This window comes from Blennius ocellaris (assembly GCF_963422515.1).
Source record: "Blennius ocellaris genome assembly, chromosome: 2".
In the NCBI taxonomy this organism is placed as follows: domain Eukaryota; kingdom Metazoa; phylum Chordata; class Actinopteri; order Blenniiformes; family Blenniidae; genus Blennius; species Blennius ocellaris.
The window spans coordinates 18,778,765-18,794,553 of record NC_137651.1 but is presented as its reverse complement, the minus strand read 5'-3'; the positions used below and the strand labels follow the sequence as shown (position 1 = coordinate 18,794,553).

The following is a 15,789-nucleotide window of genomic DNA, read 5'->3' as shown; positions in this document are numbered from 1 at the left end:
TATTGGGAGAAGATATTGTGCGTGTCGTCTCAGAGGACGCCAGGCAGGAACTGGACCTCCTGACTCAGGTGCTCCTTCAGCCACGGCATTATCTTGAAGACGTCAATGTGAAAGTCTCGTGCGTCGGGAGGCGGACTGTTGTTGCTGTACTTTCGGGACCTTGAGGTGGCGGTACAGGTGTCAATGTTACCCCAGCTCACAACGCCCACCTGAGAAATCAGAGCGAGATGCAAAAAAAAAAAAAAAAAATGCCCATGTGACTCAGATTTGATGAGGTGGGATTAGGAAATCCAGGAGTTTTCGCGAGCCATCACCCATAATGAGACGAGTTCATCTCCAGCACTGGGTTAGATGAAGCCGAATAGATGGATGGACAACACAGCAGATCACAAAAATTAATGTCAACGCACACAGGTTGTGTCCTGCAGCCCCATCTAGTGGAACATGAGCAAAACTAAATCTCTTTTCCACACAGAATTTCAGCCTGCGTCTCGCATTCACGGATTGATGTGATTCACTAAACCTAACTTGTGTCAAGGATTGTAATTATTTCCCAAGAACTAGGAATTCTCAGTAAATGTAAATTTTTTACGTGCGTGTTTGTCAATGTCTGGTGGCGTGTCCAAGTTGCATCCTTGCTTTCCTCCAGCAGTATAAAAGATTAATGGATACATATTTCCCCAGTTACTATTTCAGGTATTATTCAACACAATAATCATTATCAAGGTCTCTCTCTCTCTCTCTCTCTCTCTCTCTCTTTCTCTCTCTCTCTCTCTCTCTCTCTCTCTCATGATTTCTGATGACGAGAGCAGAGAGAACCTCATTTAAAGTTAAATCCAGCAGTGAACAGGAAAGTGCTCAGTCACAGCTGAATGAGTGGTATTTTCCCCTCCTGTCTTTCACCTTCAGAAACAGGAAAATAGACCTTCAGTTATTTGACAAATTGTTCACACAGGCTCCATCAGACGTCCAAAGGTAACTGCCCCCCCCCCCTCTCTCTCTCTAAATTCAGTTTGTCTTTTTGTGATTTTCAGTTTTTTCAGTGTTGTGCCCCCTAGTAATACATAGATCTCTGAAAAACCCAGTATGTTCTCTTAAATAAACCATGGCATAATAGAGTGGGTCAAGAGAGTGAAGAGAGAAAACTGTGGTCAATATTCAGAAGATTTATGTCATTAGGCTGGTCAGCCCATCTTGTCCACCTCCTTCTTCTGAGTTAAAATCAAGAGGACTGGAGGTCATTGAAGCCGACATTGAGCAAATAGTTGAATACAAACTAGAGGCAGTCTGAGAATTAGAGGGATGACTCGGGTTGAACAGATTTTTTAAGGACTGCTTTGTGTCTGTAGTGGAAAATACTGTCCACATTGTGGAAAAGGGAATCTACACCAGAATACAGAGGATAAAGAGACATGTCTCACCTGAAAGTAACGCAATCTTTTCTGCAGGAACAGGGACCCACCAGAATCACCTGGACAAAAAAAAAAAATTAAGACTTTTATGTGAATCCCACCTTGATGAAATCGGCCATTATGGCTTTTGTTGTGGTCAGACCTTTGCAGGTGACAGCGTCCTGGTATCCAGCAGCGCCCCCGGAACAGAGGAACCTGTCTGTTACGTACTCATCCAGAGTTACATCACTCGGCTCCTTAAGTGTTTGCCTGGCTTTCTCCACACAGTCAGGCCTCTGCAAACATGGAAAAGCACAATGCGACAGATCTGTTGTTGACTCCGTGTGAAAGACGCAACGGGCTCGACGTAGGCAGCGCTCACCTGATCATCCAGGTGAATGTGTGTCGCTTTGCGCTCCGTTTTCTTGTGGATGAAAAAGGCCGCAGTTGTCTTGTGTGATAGTAGTTCCTTTCCTGTTTACAAACATAATTTCACTCATGAGGAGAAACAATCCGTTTCCCTTCAAGTCTCAGCACTTAAAGATACACTTGTTTTGTATCTTGTCACACATTATCCATATATCCACATGGGTTAATGCATAATACAGTCACATGTGCAAAACAGGTTAATCACAAACCATTGTTTGTTCTATAAAAGGTAAAAGTGACGTACTGTGTTCTTCACAGGTAGACTTGATTTTCTTCATGGCTCGGGTGGCTGGTATGGTGCATGGCAAGCAGATTGGTCTTGTATTTGAAGAAATAATAGTAATTAAGTAAAAATGGTTCTATGAAACTTACAGTTTTTAACCTGTTTAACGTCAAACATATTAATGGTAAAAAAAAAAAGAAAAGTGAAAGCCATCTAAAATGTATATTTATAGCCCATTTTAAATCAGTTTCTGTTATTATCTCACATAGATGACACATAAAACTATATATTGTATTTATTTGTACAACAGAATTTGTTTTTTTGTTTTCTGGAATGATAATGGAGCTGTATTTGATTTCATTCAAAATTAATGAAGTTATACTCCTGCATTCAAGTTGATAGTCTTGGTTGAATTTGTTAATGTAGATGGATAATTTAATTAGACAAAGATGTTCCTAATTAACTTGGTCCACTGGTGTTTTTCTCTGTATCACAAGGTCCCTCGGCTCAACGCTCCCTCTCTGTGTTGTTCCGTGTCTTATGTCCAACTGTCAGTCATAGACATCAAAACTAGCAACAGTTTTGAAACTGAAAGAAATAATAAAGCAGGTACAGATGTTTGTGTTCAAATAATTTCATCAGCAAACAAACCAAAAAAAAAACATATCTAATTTCATACTGTATTTGTACTTCATTATTTCCAACCTCTGATTTTGATTCATTACACAAGTTTTGATGCATCCTACCTGGCGGACCTGGACAGTGGGATGCTCTCATTCACCTGCACCAAAGCTACATCATAGTCATAAAACTCAGACACATTTCTGTGCTGAAGTGCGTAGGTGTTGTACCCGGGGTGCATGATTACTTTGGTGGCCTTTACTGAACCACCACCTGCAAGGCATAAAAAAAAATAAAGAAGTTATTTCACCATGAAATGGACTGAAGTCAACACAGTTAACTTCAGTGACAAAGACTAATGTGAGGAGTTGGAGCCAATGTCAGCCAACCCAGGTAGGATAAGTGCAACCTGAATATGTTACTAATCCATAAAGTCAATTGTAACTTGTAATCAATACTAAAACCTGGTGGTTGTGTGTCACCCTGTCCTCAGCTAACCATAGCAATTACCTTTTTATTTTTTCCTATTTTCTGTGCATGCTTGGTTTTTTTTCTCCACCTACATATTGACCACTTCAGCAACATTCAAGTGTTTTACACAGTCACATTGATCCATACAAGGGGCTCTATTTAGTTCAATATCTTGCACAAAGACACTTGGATTGGCGATGGAACCAAACAGATGATTGTCTCCACCAGGTGAGCCAGAGTCTCCTTCGGGTACTCCAGTTTCCTCCAAAAAGTCCAAAAACACTAATTTGAGATTGACTCTGAATTTGAGGTGACTCTGAATTTGCCCATAGGTAAAAGAGTGTGTGTCCAGTACCCTGCCTTCATGGATTGCCATCTGAATCTAGCTGTATCAGTGATGGATGGATGGATCATTAAATAATGCGACATGGAACTTGACGTTTGCATTTTGGTTTTTTTTATGTCAAAATTCAACTCCAAAATATTAACACTTACCATATTCTATGAACACCTCCTTTGGGACTCTGCCGTTGCTCACTCTGGCGAAGCAGTGAGCGGCCGTCAGCACCCAGCTCTGACTCACAATGGACCCGCGGCAGTTCTTGTCAGGCCCCCATTCAGGCTACATGGGAAAAGAGTGGTCGTGTGTGAAAAATCCCCTCTGACATGTCAAACATGAAAACAAACAAGGAGGAGAAATCTCTCATTAATTCTCTCAGTGAGAGTGTGAAGCTCTTACAGAGTTCAGAGTCACGTGCCAGGGCTCGGTGTTGGCTTTCACGCCGCCCTGCCTCTGCTCCTCGGTGATACTCTCCTGAGCTATTCCGCACATCGTCACGCTCTCATCACCTGCGTATGAAATACAAATAATGGAATGGTGCCAGTAACCAAAACACAAAAAAAATTTTGTGAAAAAAACACACACAAAAAACATCCTTTCTGGTTCATAATCTAAAAGATTGTGTCTTTAGAGGGTTTTTGCGATGAATCTCCAACTTACTGATTATGCTGTTGAACATATTTCCCAAAATGTCAAAGTTCTCCAAGACAAAGAAGTGCTGCTCGCCACCCTTCTTGGATGCCAAAGAGTTTAACTCCTCCTTGTTCACATCTTTCCCAACACCAAAGACATAGATATCTGAAAAGATACATATGAATACACCAGTAAGTGCACGACAAGAATCTTACAATGATGACAAACAGTGAAGGGACCCACCCACCGTCACCAACATGTGTAAGCAGTAACCCCCAAAATATCTGCTCTCGTGCTTTATAATGGGTTTATTTGACATGTAAAAAGAAAATGTTGTCTTCTGTGATTTCTGGATCTCCAGGTGAGGGCTCGTATAGCTCAGTGACAGTGGCTCAGAACAACATTCCTGGACACTTTCCTTTCCGTGTGATTACCAAGCATTGTTTCATGTGTGTGATCTTGGGCTGAGTCGCTGTAACCCAACAGCTTCCTGATCTGCTTGAGGGCGTTCAAAGGGTTGGTCCCCGTGTTGGAGTAGCCTGCGGAAGATTCAATGTGTTGAAAGGGTTGTTCGTTGTAGGTGACTCAGCAGTGAGCTCAGCCCACTCCCATTTGGACTTTACCATCTGTCTCGATGATGATGATGTTCTGGGTGTCATTAAATTGGTTTTCATGTCTGTTTTGCTTGAAGATGCTCATCATCTCCTGGACACGGTGTAAGGCACCGTGGAGGTTGGTGCCAGTTTTACGCCCATGGCCTGCAGAAGAAAAGTCCTTGAGAACATGAACTGGTTAAAATGAGATTGTCATGAATGTATTTTATTTTTTCTTAACTTTTTTTTTTTTTTAAACTGGAATACATTGCAAAGCAACAATAAAAGGACAAACAAATGAAAACTGCAAATGATGAATCCTACTACGATAGTCGAAACCCATCAGATTCCACAAGACGTCCTCGATGCGCCCGCTTATGTCCGTATCTGTGATGTTCACAATGTCTTTAACCTTGCTGGCATATGACAACACATGGTAATTCACCTGGACTTCATAGCTGTCAAGCTGGAAATAAAAGAAGAATATGTATGTTTCACATCCATTGAAAGAGGGACTCACAAATCAGCAGGTCAAAGATTAAAAAAAAAGAATTATAGGTTAAAAAAAAAAATTTATTTAGCAATTTTTGTGGTTTTAAAAACAATTTCTTTATTTCATTTTGACTCAGTTTGTCACACGTGGTGCAGACCTTTTTAATCAAAGCAGCAGTTGCTTTCCTTGATAATTCAAAGGCGTCCTTATCGATGCTTCCTGATGTGTCTAATAAGATGTAGACGTGCATCTGACCGACATCAGCCACACGGATGGTCCGGCCAAAAGTCACATCTTCACCTTGCAAACACGAAATAAAAGTTTTTGTGTTTTGTGTGGCTGTCGATTCCTTCAATTTTATGCAGAATCATTTCAAAATGTTCATGATGTGCGTTTACTTTTTTTTTTGGCGTCTGCTGAGAGTACATCCATCACTCCCGCAAACGATCCTGCCATGGCTGCAGCGACAGAGCTGGGGGTATCAAAGGTATTCGGGCCTCAAAAAAAAAAAAGAAAAGAAAAGAAAAGTACAAAGACTTCAATTGATGGATGTCCAATCACAGTTTAACAACTTCCACTGAGCTTTCATAGCGCTTATTCTATTAGCAGTTTATGCGGATTTAGTTGTGAACACTATTGAATGTTTTAAGCCAAAACAAAATTACCTGAAAGACTTTCAAACATCAGTATTTTCTTTTTTGAAAGTGGTAAAAGGTAGTGCATGATAAACACCTTGGCACCGCGGTGTTGAGCCACTCCACTCTCTGTTTTTCAAGCAAACTCTTTCAGCTGAGCCCAGCAGATCCAGACCAGTCTGACACCAGTAGGTCAACTTCTCTCCAATATGAAAATGACCGGCCGTCCTCTCAGCCCCTGGTGGAACCCCTGGATCATCGCAGCCATCAACTGAATCTAAACACACAAGCGAAGAGACACAATGACCACTGAACAAATACACAAAGCTCAAAGTGTAATGTTTTCTTTCTTTTTTTTCCCCCCTCACCATGGTTGTTACAGATGGGAGTGGCTCCTGTCCACTCTCCAGAGAGAGTGCAGTTTCTCTGTGCGGACCCGTACAGGGTGAACCCGTCCTGGCAAGAAAAGCTCTGTATCGTCCCGACACGAAACCACTGCTCCCGGGGCCAGAAGTCTCCATGAGCCAGCTGAAGCTGGGCCGGACACAACACGTCTGCATTTCAGCAGAGTGAAAAATGTGCGGATGATGAAGGTGGCCACCAGCACCGCACCACAACAAAATGTGCATTCAAAACATTACCTTTGCATGTGGCTCGAGACGCAAGCCTCCCACTGGCAAATCTCATGGGCGACCAGTCCCCGCTGGCCTCGCACAGTCTGTAGCTGACAGGGAATGGATATTGCCCCGGAGCACAGTGATAGGTCAACATGCTGCCCTTCAGCCCGCCCTGAGGAGGAAACATGGTTAATCTATGCGACATGATGGTATCCCTGTCATGCAGGATGCTTCTGTTGGTTCACTGTCTGTTTTCCTTATCACAAGTAGGAACTTAACTTAATGAGAGTTTTGTCAGCAGACAAAGTTTTTTTGTCGTGATCAGCATTTTGTCTCACACTGGAACTCTCCACAGCTTGAGTCTGTCTTTCGACGCCTTTCTATGTGGAGTTTTCATGTTTTCCCTGTGTATGCAAGGGTGTCTTCCCATAGTCCAAATGCATCCATTTGAGGTAATTGCTGTCCTTAAAATATATCAAATTGAAATAAACCTATACATATACATACACACAATTTTCTTATCTTTCTGAGTTAGCTCACGCCTGTATGTTTTTCAATCTTTTCTTTTAATGTAATTTTATATTTGGACTGAATACACTTGACGCCACTACACAAGAACTAAAACACTTATCCGTCTGCTATAGTTGTTGCAGGGTGGCAGTGGATGACAGATGATTCCAGCTGATACATTTAAGAAACAGGGCAGGTTGCCAGTCTATCCATGGCTGAGCAGAGTGACGGACAACCACACGCACACATATTCACACCTACAGTACAGTCAATTTTGGACATGTTAAAGTATGTATTTTGATTGAGGTCTTGCACACTTCAGAGTCAATGATTGACACGCGTGCCTCTGGAGTGAGTGATGAAGCCAGAGTACTCAAAGAAACGCCACGCAAGCAAAGTACACAAACTCCTCGCAGAAACGCTCAACCATCAGGTTTAAAACAGGAACATACGTGAGTCTGTTGTGAGAAAATGGTACTGACCACTGTGCTGCTCTCTACAACATTGAAGCCATCCTTCATGACACCACTTTGACATAAATGCAACATACAAGCCTTTTATTTGCCTCCTGAAAAGGCAATGGAAAATGAAAGTGCGCAGGAATTATTGTCACCTGAGAATAGGAGACATTTCCACCTTTGATGCTCTCCGTTACTGAGCAGTTCATAGGCTGTTGATCCTCGTAGTAGTATGCCTCGTCGTAGGTGTAGTCATAGTCCTTCAGGGAGACTGCAACACAATCTGTACAAATGTTTACCTAATAAGATGTCACATCTTCACACACACACACACACACACACTGAAATGGTCACACAAGTTATGTGGCATCAATCTAAAGAAATGAGATCCAGTCCAGTGCACACGAAGCTGTAATGCTCACCGTCTCCAATTGAGAAAAAGAGTAAGAGCCACAGTATTGCTGTGACGGGCATATTTAGATCCCTGCAGCAGCTGGATGGTTGTAAAACAAACCTCGACAAGATCGTCTCTATATACCTAAAACAAGCTGCTTTATTTGATGACTGATTACCCATTAACACAGGGGGATTGAGCAATTTAGGAAAGAACACAACTCCACTTTTGACAGCGCTATCTCTTCCTCTCGCTCCGGGGTTTTGTAAGGCCAAGCACTTTGGGGGAGTGGGGGTGACAAACTGACCATAATTATAATCCAAGATTGGGTTTTAAAGCTTTTTACGCCACAATTTCATGAGCCAGCTTTTGGTAGCTCGTGCAATTCTTTAAATCCAGCAATCGCTTTAGCACATTTTGCTCTTATTGACAATTCCAGCACTGCCACTGCTGTTGTTGTTTATTTCTTAATATCCAATCACGTAGAATTACACATTGATTGGCACTCATATGCTTCTCTGCTCCGGCTCAGCCACCACAAAAGTGTGTGTTTCACATTTTCAAAGATCGTTATGAGGATTATGGAGATTTAAAAGGGACCCCCAGTTCTAAACCCCACCCCCCCAGGGGCTCAGTCCTCTCAGCTGACTCGGCTTTGTGAAGGAGGGTCTAAAACTCTTTTGTAACTGCTTTCACAAACCCAGTGAAATGCACCTCAATGCCTCCTATGCAGAAGAGCAACAAACATGGATATTTTGTTGACACTCATCTGAGATACATTTCATGCAAATGTGTTTTTCTTCCTTTATTTTTCTGTCTGGATAGTGTGGATGGATTACCAGCATTGACTTTTGCTGTGTCGGAGGATTTTATTACAGCCTCAGTGGGAAAATAGTGAACAATTATGAGAAAACTGAAGAGAAGAGCTTTTAGACTGCCCATCAGACACACAGCGCCATTCAAGACATCGTCCTGGATGGTTTTATCACACTGCCGGGCCCTTTGAGAAGAGGAGTGCTGTCCAGAGTCCCTTTAATGACAGAGTGGAAAGCAGACTCAAGATGTCTGACCTCAGCCAAGTGGCTGTGTACTCAGACTCCTCAGATATCTATAAGGTGAGATGGACAGTTACAAAGTAGGATTTGCTTCTTCATGTGGGGCTCCCATGTTTTAAAAGAGGGCCTGGCTCTGTCGACGGATTTTTAGACTGAAGTGAGTCAAAGTTTTAAGCCCGTTGAAGCCAAATTTCTCTAATGGATCGAGTTAATCTGTTGAGAGATCCTATTTCACCATCTCAGTTTTTGTTTTCTATTTATTTATTGTCCCTTATTAGCAATATTATGTAATATCATAATAGTGTGCTCGGTGTGGAGTCAATCTTCAAACTGACCTCAGGAGGAAAGCTTATAAATAAAACTAGGCGTTTAACAAACTTTTTGTTTTGCCCCACATATTAATCCAAAATTGTGTCGTGTAGTGGTGAAGTGGTTCTCAATCTGCCTCACAGTGAGAGGACTTGGGTTCGAAACTTGCCTCGGGCCTTTCTGTTTGGGGTTTGCGTGTTCCCCCTGAGCCTGTGTGGATTTTTAATGACTACTTCAACAATAAAAAGACACACTTCTTCGATTGAGTTGATGAATAAATCTTGATGACATTGAGTTTCTTCCAGCAGCGTTAGCTCTTCAATCACTCCTAACTTAAATAAAGCCAGACTAAAAAGTGTAAGGTTGCAGATTTCTAAAGCATCAGTTTCTATATATTCAAAATCTCAACTCCTGCAGTATGTTGTGGAAACCTCTTTGCTAAGCTGCTACAGCTGATGTCAGTAACTTTCCTCGAAGCCTTACTCAGCAGTGAAACATTATGTACATTCTTAAAGATTCCTTACAGTCACGCGGTTTGAAACGCCCCTAATTGTTGATGGATAGGAAATTATCTGAAACTGAGGCCTGCATACTCATTCAAAGCCTTCATTTTGTTCCTCAAAAAGATTGACTATTGTTTTAAATTGGTACTTCCGGCAGTCTGCAGTTTTTATTTATCCCCCGCCGTGGCTGATAGGCCCCGAAGGGGGATCTTGAAACAGTCTCCGTACGTCCGTACGTCCGTCCGTTTGAACGTTTCTACCTATATCTCGGCAACCCCTGGGCCCACAGTGACCAAACTTCACATGTGGATACATCTCAGAGGGGGAAGGGATACTATGGTGACCTTGACCTAATTTGCATATTAAGTAGGTCACAGGGTCACGAAGTGCTTAAAAACACATTTTGGGCTCTGGAGGCCTAGGTTTTTGAGCTAGGGCTCTGAAATTTTATACACACATGCTACACACTCCAGGGATAACCTCCAGTACGCCAAGTGACCTGACCTTGACCTTGAAGATTGGTAGGGTCTGAAGTTTGCTCGTCATGGTTGCACAATACATGTATTTTCATATAAACATTTCTCCTCATTTCTCAGCAGTTCCTGGGCCCACAGTCACCAAACTTCACACATGGACACTCCACCTGGGGAGAAGGCGCACCATGGTGACCATGACCTAATTTGCATATCAGGTCACAGGGTCACTAAGTGCATAAAAACACCTTTTGGGCTCTGGAGACGTATTTTGACATGGCTTATGAAGAAGACCTTTCAGATTCTACATAATTATCTACTAGGACCCATGGAACACCCTCTAGTGTACCAAGTGTGCTGCCTTAGAGCTGGCTTTGTGAGAAAATATAAAGCCCTCCGGCGGGGGATTAGCCGAGCAACGGCCTTCTTGTTTATTAAACAGCTAGTTAAGACCTATTTACATGAGAGGTTTTTTCCTTTCTACAGAATGTTTTCTGCAACCCTGCCTTTGAGCTGGAGGGGGAGAGAGAGGAGAGGGTGGAGGGATTCAGGACTTCCTCTTCCACCCCTGAACCCATCAAACCACCTGGTGAGCCGGCCAATCAGCTACCTGCATTCTGTGACCTAACTGTCTTCGATTCAGCTCATGACCGCAATTTCAATATTGTTCCACACACTGGGGAATTAGTATTATTGTCCATTGTGTAAACACACCGGAAGTGTCATATGTGTTGATGAGGCTATGGGAGTGAGTGATGCCAGCTGAGAGTTTTGGGTTTTTCTCAATAGCGAAAGTCTTAAGCTGTATGTCATCAACAACTTGGATTTAATTTGTGTGAATAGTAGCTTCAGTTTTTTGATGAAAATGTATAGTCTCAACACATTTCAGTATGAAAAAATTATTGAAGAGTTTTTGTTTGTCCACTCACTGGGGTTGCACAGTGCTATAGCGCTAAAGACTAATGCATCACATCAAGGTATGACAACCAACCTGTGCTCTGTCTGTTTGGAGTTTCTATGTTCTCTCTCTGTCCATGTGGTTTTTCTTCTGGGACTCAAACTTCATTGAAAATACCAAAGACAAACATGTTGGATCAACCGATTGACTCTGAACTCGCCGTTCAGAGACAGACACACACAGTAATTCACCCTCAACCCAGAGAATACCCATGGCCACACAGTGCAATGTGTGCATCGATGTCTGTGTGCTATGATTCAGGCTTCGTCCGCCGGGGTCTCTTTGGGGTCTGTGTTATGCGTCTACGAGGCCCTGGGTCCGGTTGGGGGTTGGTGGTGGTCACTGCTGCCACACTGCTCCTGTTAGCAGCCCTGGGATTGGCCTTGGCCCTCATCCTGACACGTGAGTCCATATAGCATCGTGGTGAAAAAGGATCTGACAACTGTACTGATCCATGTGACATCTTTTGTAGTACGTCAACTAGAACAACCTGATCAGAAAAAGGAGCGCTTGTCTTCATTTCTCATTGTGTTTCGGTTCTGATCCAGAAATAAAAAAACAGGCAGTGGAGGATCATTTACTGCCCACCGGCACTCCAGACCTGCAGGGTGCAGGGGACGGAGCCCCCCATGTTTTTCCCACAATCCCAACCAACAGCAGTCAAGGGGGTGGTACTGCAGCCCCTCAACCTGCTCGGATCCCTCCCTCTGAAACAGGTAGGTCCATCCTCACCCAATAATATTTCCTCTCTGTAGCTTCTTCTCTCTTGGCCTCCCCAACCTGACGCAAAATGTTCCCCTTCTACCTGTCAGGTTGTGGTGGTGTTCTGACCGACTCTGAAGGCACTTTCAGTTCTCCAAACCACCCCGGCTCCTATCCCCCCAACTCACTGTGTGTGTGGGTGATCCAGGTAACTCCCCCCTCCATGGTCCAGATTCGCATCTCTTCCCTGACTGTGGAGGGGCCATCGCCATGTTTGTTTGACTGGCTGGAGGTGCAGGAGCAGGTCGATCAGAACACTGTGGTCACCAGGTTGGTTCTTATCCTCTTCAAACCACTTTATCAAATCAGCTCCTTCACATCTCAACGATACAAGCATAAAAGTATGTCCTTACCTAAAAATGGCCGATAGATGGCGCCAGAGATCTTGAGATGACTAGAAAGCGTCTTTGAACTGGAGGCCTTTCCAGCCATTCCATTGTATGGGAATAATTCAAGCTCTGTGCTTCCTTATATTCTTTAGAGGTGCTGCAACATGATTAATGAATTTCTAGGGGGGAAAAAAAACATGACATAATTCCTGCTCTGAATCCTTTAAAGAATTTATAGTCAGACTCAAAGTTCAGTCCAAGGCTGTGCTGAGGAGGAAGAGATTATTTGGTTATCCTTCTCTCCTGCAGGTTCTGTGGGAACGTTGCTCCACCAACAATCAACACAAACAGTAGCACGGTGTGGGTCACTTTCCACTCTGATGGAAGCATCGCAGGCAACGGCTTCTCGGCACAGTACAGGGCCACAATGCCTGGACACAGTCAGTGGAGTCTACATCTAGATGCAGATTGCACGTTCAAGTCAACTTTTTCAGCTATATAAATGGATCTTCTGTTTGTTTTCTCAGAGAGCTGCTCCAGAGACGAGTTCATGTGTGACGGCGGCCGCTGCCTGCTGCCGGTCTCTGTGTGTGACGGTCACCCAAACTGTCATGACCACACAGACGAGGCAAACTGCAGCCACAAACACAGAGGTAAGAGGAAGCTTGCTTTGATTGCCCGATCCCAAGGCTACAAACGTATTGTGTCTCCTTTGCTTATTCACAGAATGTGGTGGGAAGAAATTTGGGCCTTACGGTTATCTGGAAAGTCCCAACCACCCCAGGCCTTATCCTCACCAGCAGGTACACTCACACTCTCTGGTGATACTGGGCAAAAAGGCAGCTCCCATGCTGGTCAGGCTGTTTGTCCATCACAGCAAATGCACTGGACAGGAAGTTTCGAGCTGCCAATTTACAAACACACTTTGTCAGGAAGGAGCCAGAAAACCCATAGAAAACCTTCACATGGACCCACAGTTCTTCTTCCTGCCGACCATGATACCACAACATGGCTTCCAGACAAAGAGTAACACACGTATGTGTATGTTTCAGTTGTGTATATGGCAGATATCTGTCGAGGAGGGCCACATCATCACACTGAGCTTCAGAAACTTTAGCCTGGAGACTCAGGATGTTTGTGAGTTTGACTACGTGGAGGTGCATGACAGCGTCAGCACTGGAGCTGGGAGAGTGCTTGGACGGTGAGAAAAGCCTTACTCAGCCATTCATATATACTGCAGTTTTAATAATCGCTTCTAGCGTCAATAATACAGCTTCTGAGCTTCACATGGATGGTGTTCTGGAAGGCATGTTTTTGTTTCCTGTCTGCGTCCCAGGTTTTGTGGCACCACTTTCCCACCCGACCTGACCTCCACCGGACCCCACATGACTGTGGTGTTTGTGGCTGATGAGGGAGTCGCCGACAGCGGCTTCAACGCAACATACCAGGCCACATCCCTTCTGGATAGTGAGTTAAAAAGCTCATCTGTATTTGAAAGTTCATGATTCTTGGACTCTCTTTGTGTTCTCTCCTGTAAGACATTTTATTTTTGCTATTGTAAACTGTTTGATCATCCGTCCTTTCTTATCTCTGCTACTCTTTCCCCTGCATGACCTACATTTGCCTTTCAAAAGACTATTTTCTATCCAGTGCTCCACTTTTCTTGAAACGGTCTCCTGTTTGTTTTTGTTCTAGGGACGTGCGGACCCAGCCAGTTTACATGCGCTACAGGGGAGTGTCTTCAGCACCAGTGGCTGTGCGATGGATGGAACGACTGCCCCGACGGTGCAGATGAACAGGGATGTGGCAACTCCACCTACCCTCCCTTCAGTGAGCCCACGTTATCTCTGACCTGGATCGCAGCTTTTTTTTGTTCCTCGTAGTCATTGAGAGGAGGAAGTGAGATGGAAACAACTGCCAGCGCACAGCAAACAAGCACAGTCATGCAGCACATTTATTCATGTTGGGGCTACAATATGACCCAATTAGTAAAAGTAAACTAAATAAACCAAGGATTAAATGACAAATCTTATGAACCCTATCCTTTATAATACATATATAGAGAGAGAATTTATTGTCTTGGTCTGAGTGATGTGCCACTGCATTTTGCAATCGATTCCCTTGTAACAGTATCAGTCAGTACTATGACTGTGAATAAAATGCCCAATTTAGGGAGGCAGAGTTTCTCAGATGCACTGAGGTCACATAATCTGTAGGAAACTAGACATAAATATTGTGTTTCCTCGTAAAAAGAAAATACAAGGGCTTTGAAGAAAACATCATCCACACTGCATACTATCAAATAACTTAAAAGAAATTCAAAACAAATCTGCGCATGAAGAGTCGGGTATGACTGTACTGGAAACCACTGCATGGGCTCAGGAGCAGTTTAAGAAACCACTGTGAACACAGTTCACCAAGCAGTTATAACCATTTTCAAGCTGTGTCACCCATAGAGGTCATGTGTGAAGAGAAATATGCAACACCTCTGTAGTCACTGAGCTAAAGCTCTTCTTAAATTCTCTGGGGAAAAACATTAAATGGTTCCGTTGTCCGATGAAAAAGAAGAAAGAAACTGCATCTCTGATTACCAAGGGTTGTATTCCTGCTTCTGTTGTGGACAGAATACACTAGAATACAATAGGGGAAAATATCCATAAACGAGGAAGACGATGTTAAACCACAGTGCTGGGAATGCTTTACAATCATAAACATAGCCCACGATCAACCATTTTATTTGAGAGCGATGATTGACGAGATATTAAAGTTTAGTTTATATACCCGCCAATATTTTTAGAATGAGGATATAATGGCTGAATGTGTTATCATTTTTCAAAGTGGATTTGAAAGACGTGGCTTTCAAATGTTGATTTTTGTTTTTAACTCCCCCCACATGAAACCAGCTTCGTCTTGTGAGCTCATAGAGGTAGAGATGTGTCGAGGTCTCAGCTACAACCTCACCTCGTTCCCCAACATCTGGCTGTCCATCTCAGACCAGAGAGAAGCGGCCACGCTCCTGCGGCAGTATCGGGTATCTGCATTTTAAAAATGAAATCTGTGACAAAAAATATCCGCCGTCAGACCCAAGTTAATGTGATTTTAACTGTCGTTTTGTGGTTAAGGTGCTGATGGAGCTGGCGTGCTTCGAGCCACTGCAGAGGTTGGTTTGTGGGATGTTCCTGCCGCAGTGCAGCCCTCAGGGCGGCATCCTGCAGCCCTGCCGCTCAGTCTGCTCCTCGGCCGAGCGCCAGTGCAGCCAAGCCCTGGATCTCTTCTCCTTCAGCTGGCCCTTCAACTGCCACCTCCTCCCGGACTCACAGGACCCCATGGAGTGCTCGCTGCCTTGAAGCCCCACAGTAACGATGCACAACAGTTACCGTCATGGTGTCAACTGCACAGATCTTCATCCAGGAGATAACAGATTTTAGGCGTGAGGCGTGCGTGAGGACACCGCAAAGCCTACGTCACACACTTGAGCCCAGGATAGACCGATTGTGTCTTTTACATTTTTGGTGTTATGTACCAGAACTAATGCAGGACTTCCCCATTTGTGCCGACTGACTCAGTGACTCGGCCACACAGATCTGCACGT

General features: G+C 43.7%; 2 protein-coding genes across 2 annotated transcripts; one reads left to right on the top strand and one right to left on the bottom strand.

Moving 5' to 3' along the window:
- Positions 1-29: 29 nt before the first annotated feature.
- Positions 30-7,990, bottom strand: LOC308140654 (complement C2; the record flags this gene model as incomplete). The annotated part of the gene is made up of 19 exons (XM_080510529.1): positions 30-209; positions 1,422-1,471; positions 1,555-1,687; positions 1,774-1,865; positions 2,065-2,138; positions 2,790-2,937; positions 3,631-3,757; positions 3,875-3,984; positions 4,136-4,273; positions 4,543-4,647; positions 4,732-4,866; positions 5,026-5,167; positions 5,352-5,494; positions 5,593-5,691; positions 5,927-6,100; positions 6,198-6,383; positions 6,471-6,618; positions 7,570-7,685; positions 7,987-7,990. 19 exons carry the CDS (start codon positions 7,988-7,990, stop codon positions 30-32), a joined length of 2,304 nt encoding a protein of 767 aa, XP_080366655.1.
- Positions 7,991-8,869: 879 nt separating this feature from the next.
- mfrp (membrane frizzled-related protein) lies at positions 8,870-15,544 on the top strand (the record flags this gene model as incomplete). Its single annotated transcript, XM_080507264.1, has 13 exons — positions 8,870-8,923; positions 10,635-10,737; positions 11,368-11,508; positions 11,655-11,822; positions 11,919-12,138; positions 12,507-12,637; positions 12,725-12,850; positions 12,924-13,000; positions 13,250-13,398; positions 13,534-13,664; positions 13,893-14,027; positions 15,101-15,228; positions 15,320-15,544. The coding sequence occupies 13 exons, from the start codon at positions 8,870-8,872 to the stop codon at positions 15,542-15,544; spliced, it is 1,788 nt and encodes a 595-aa protein (XP_080363390.1).
- Between the last annotated feature and the right edge of the window lie 245 nt (positions 15,545-15,789).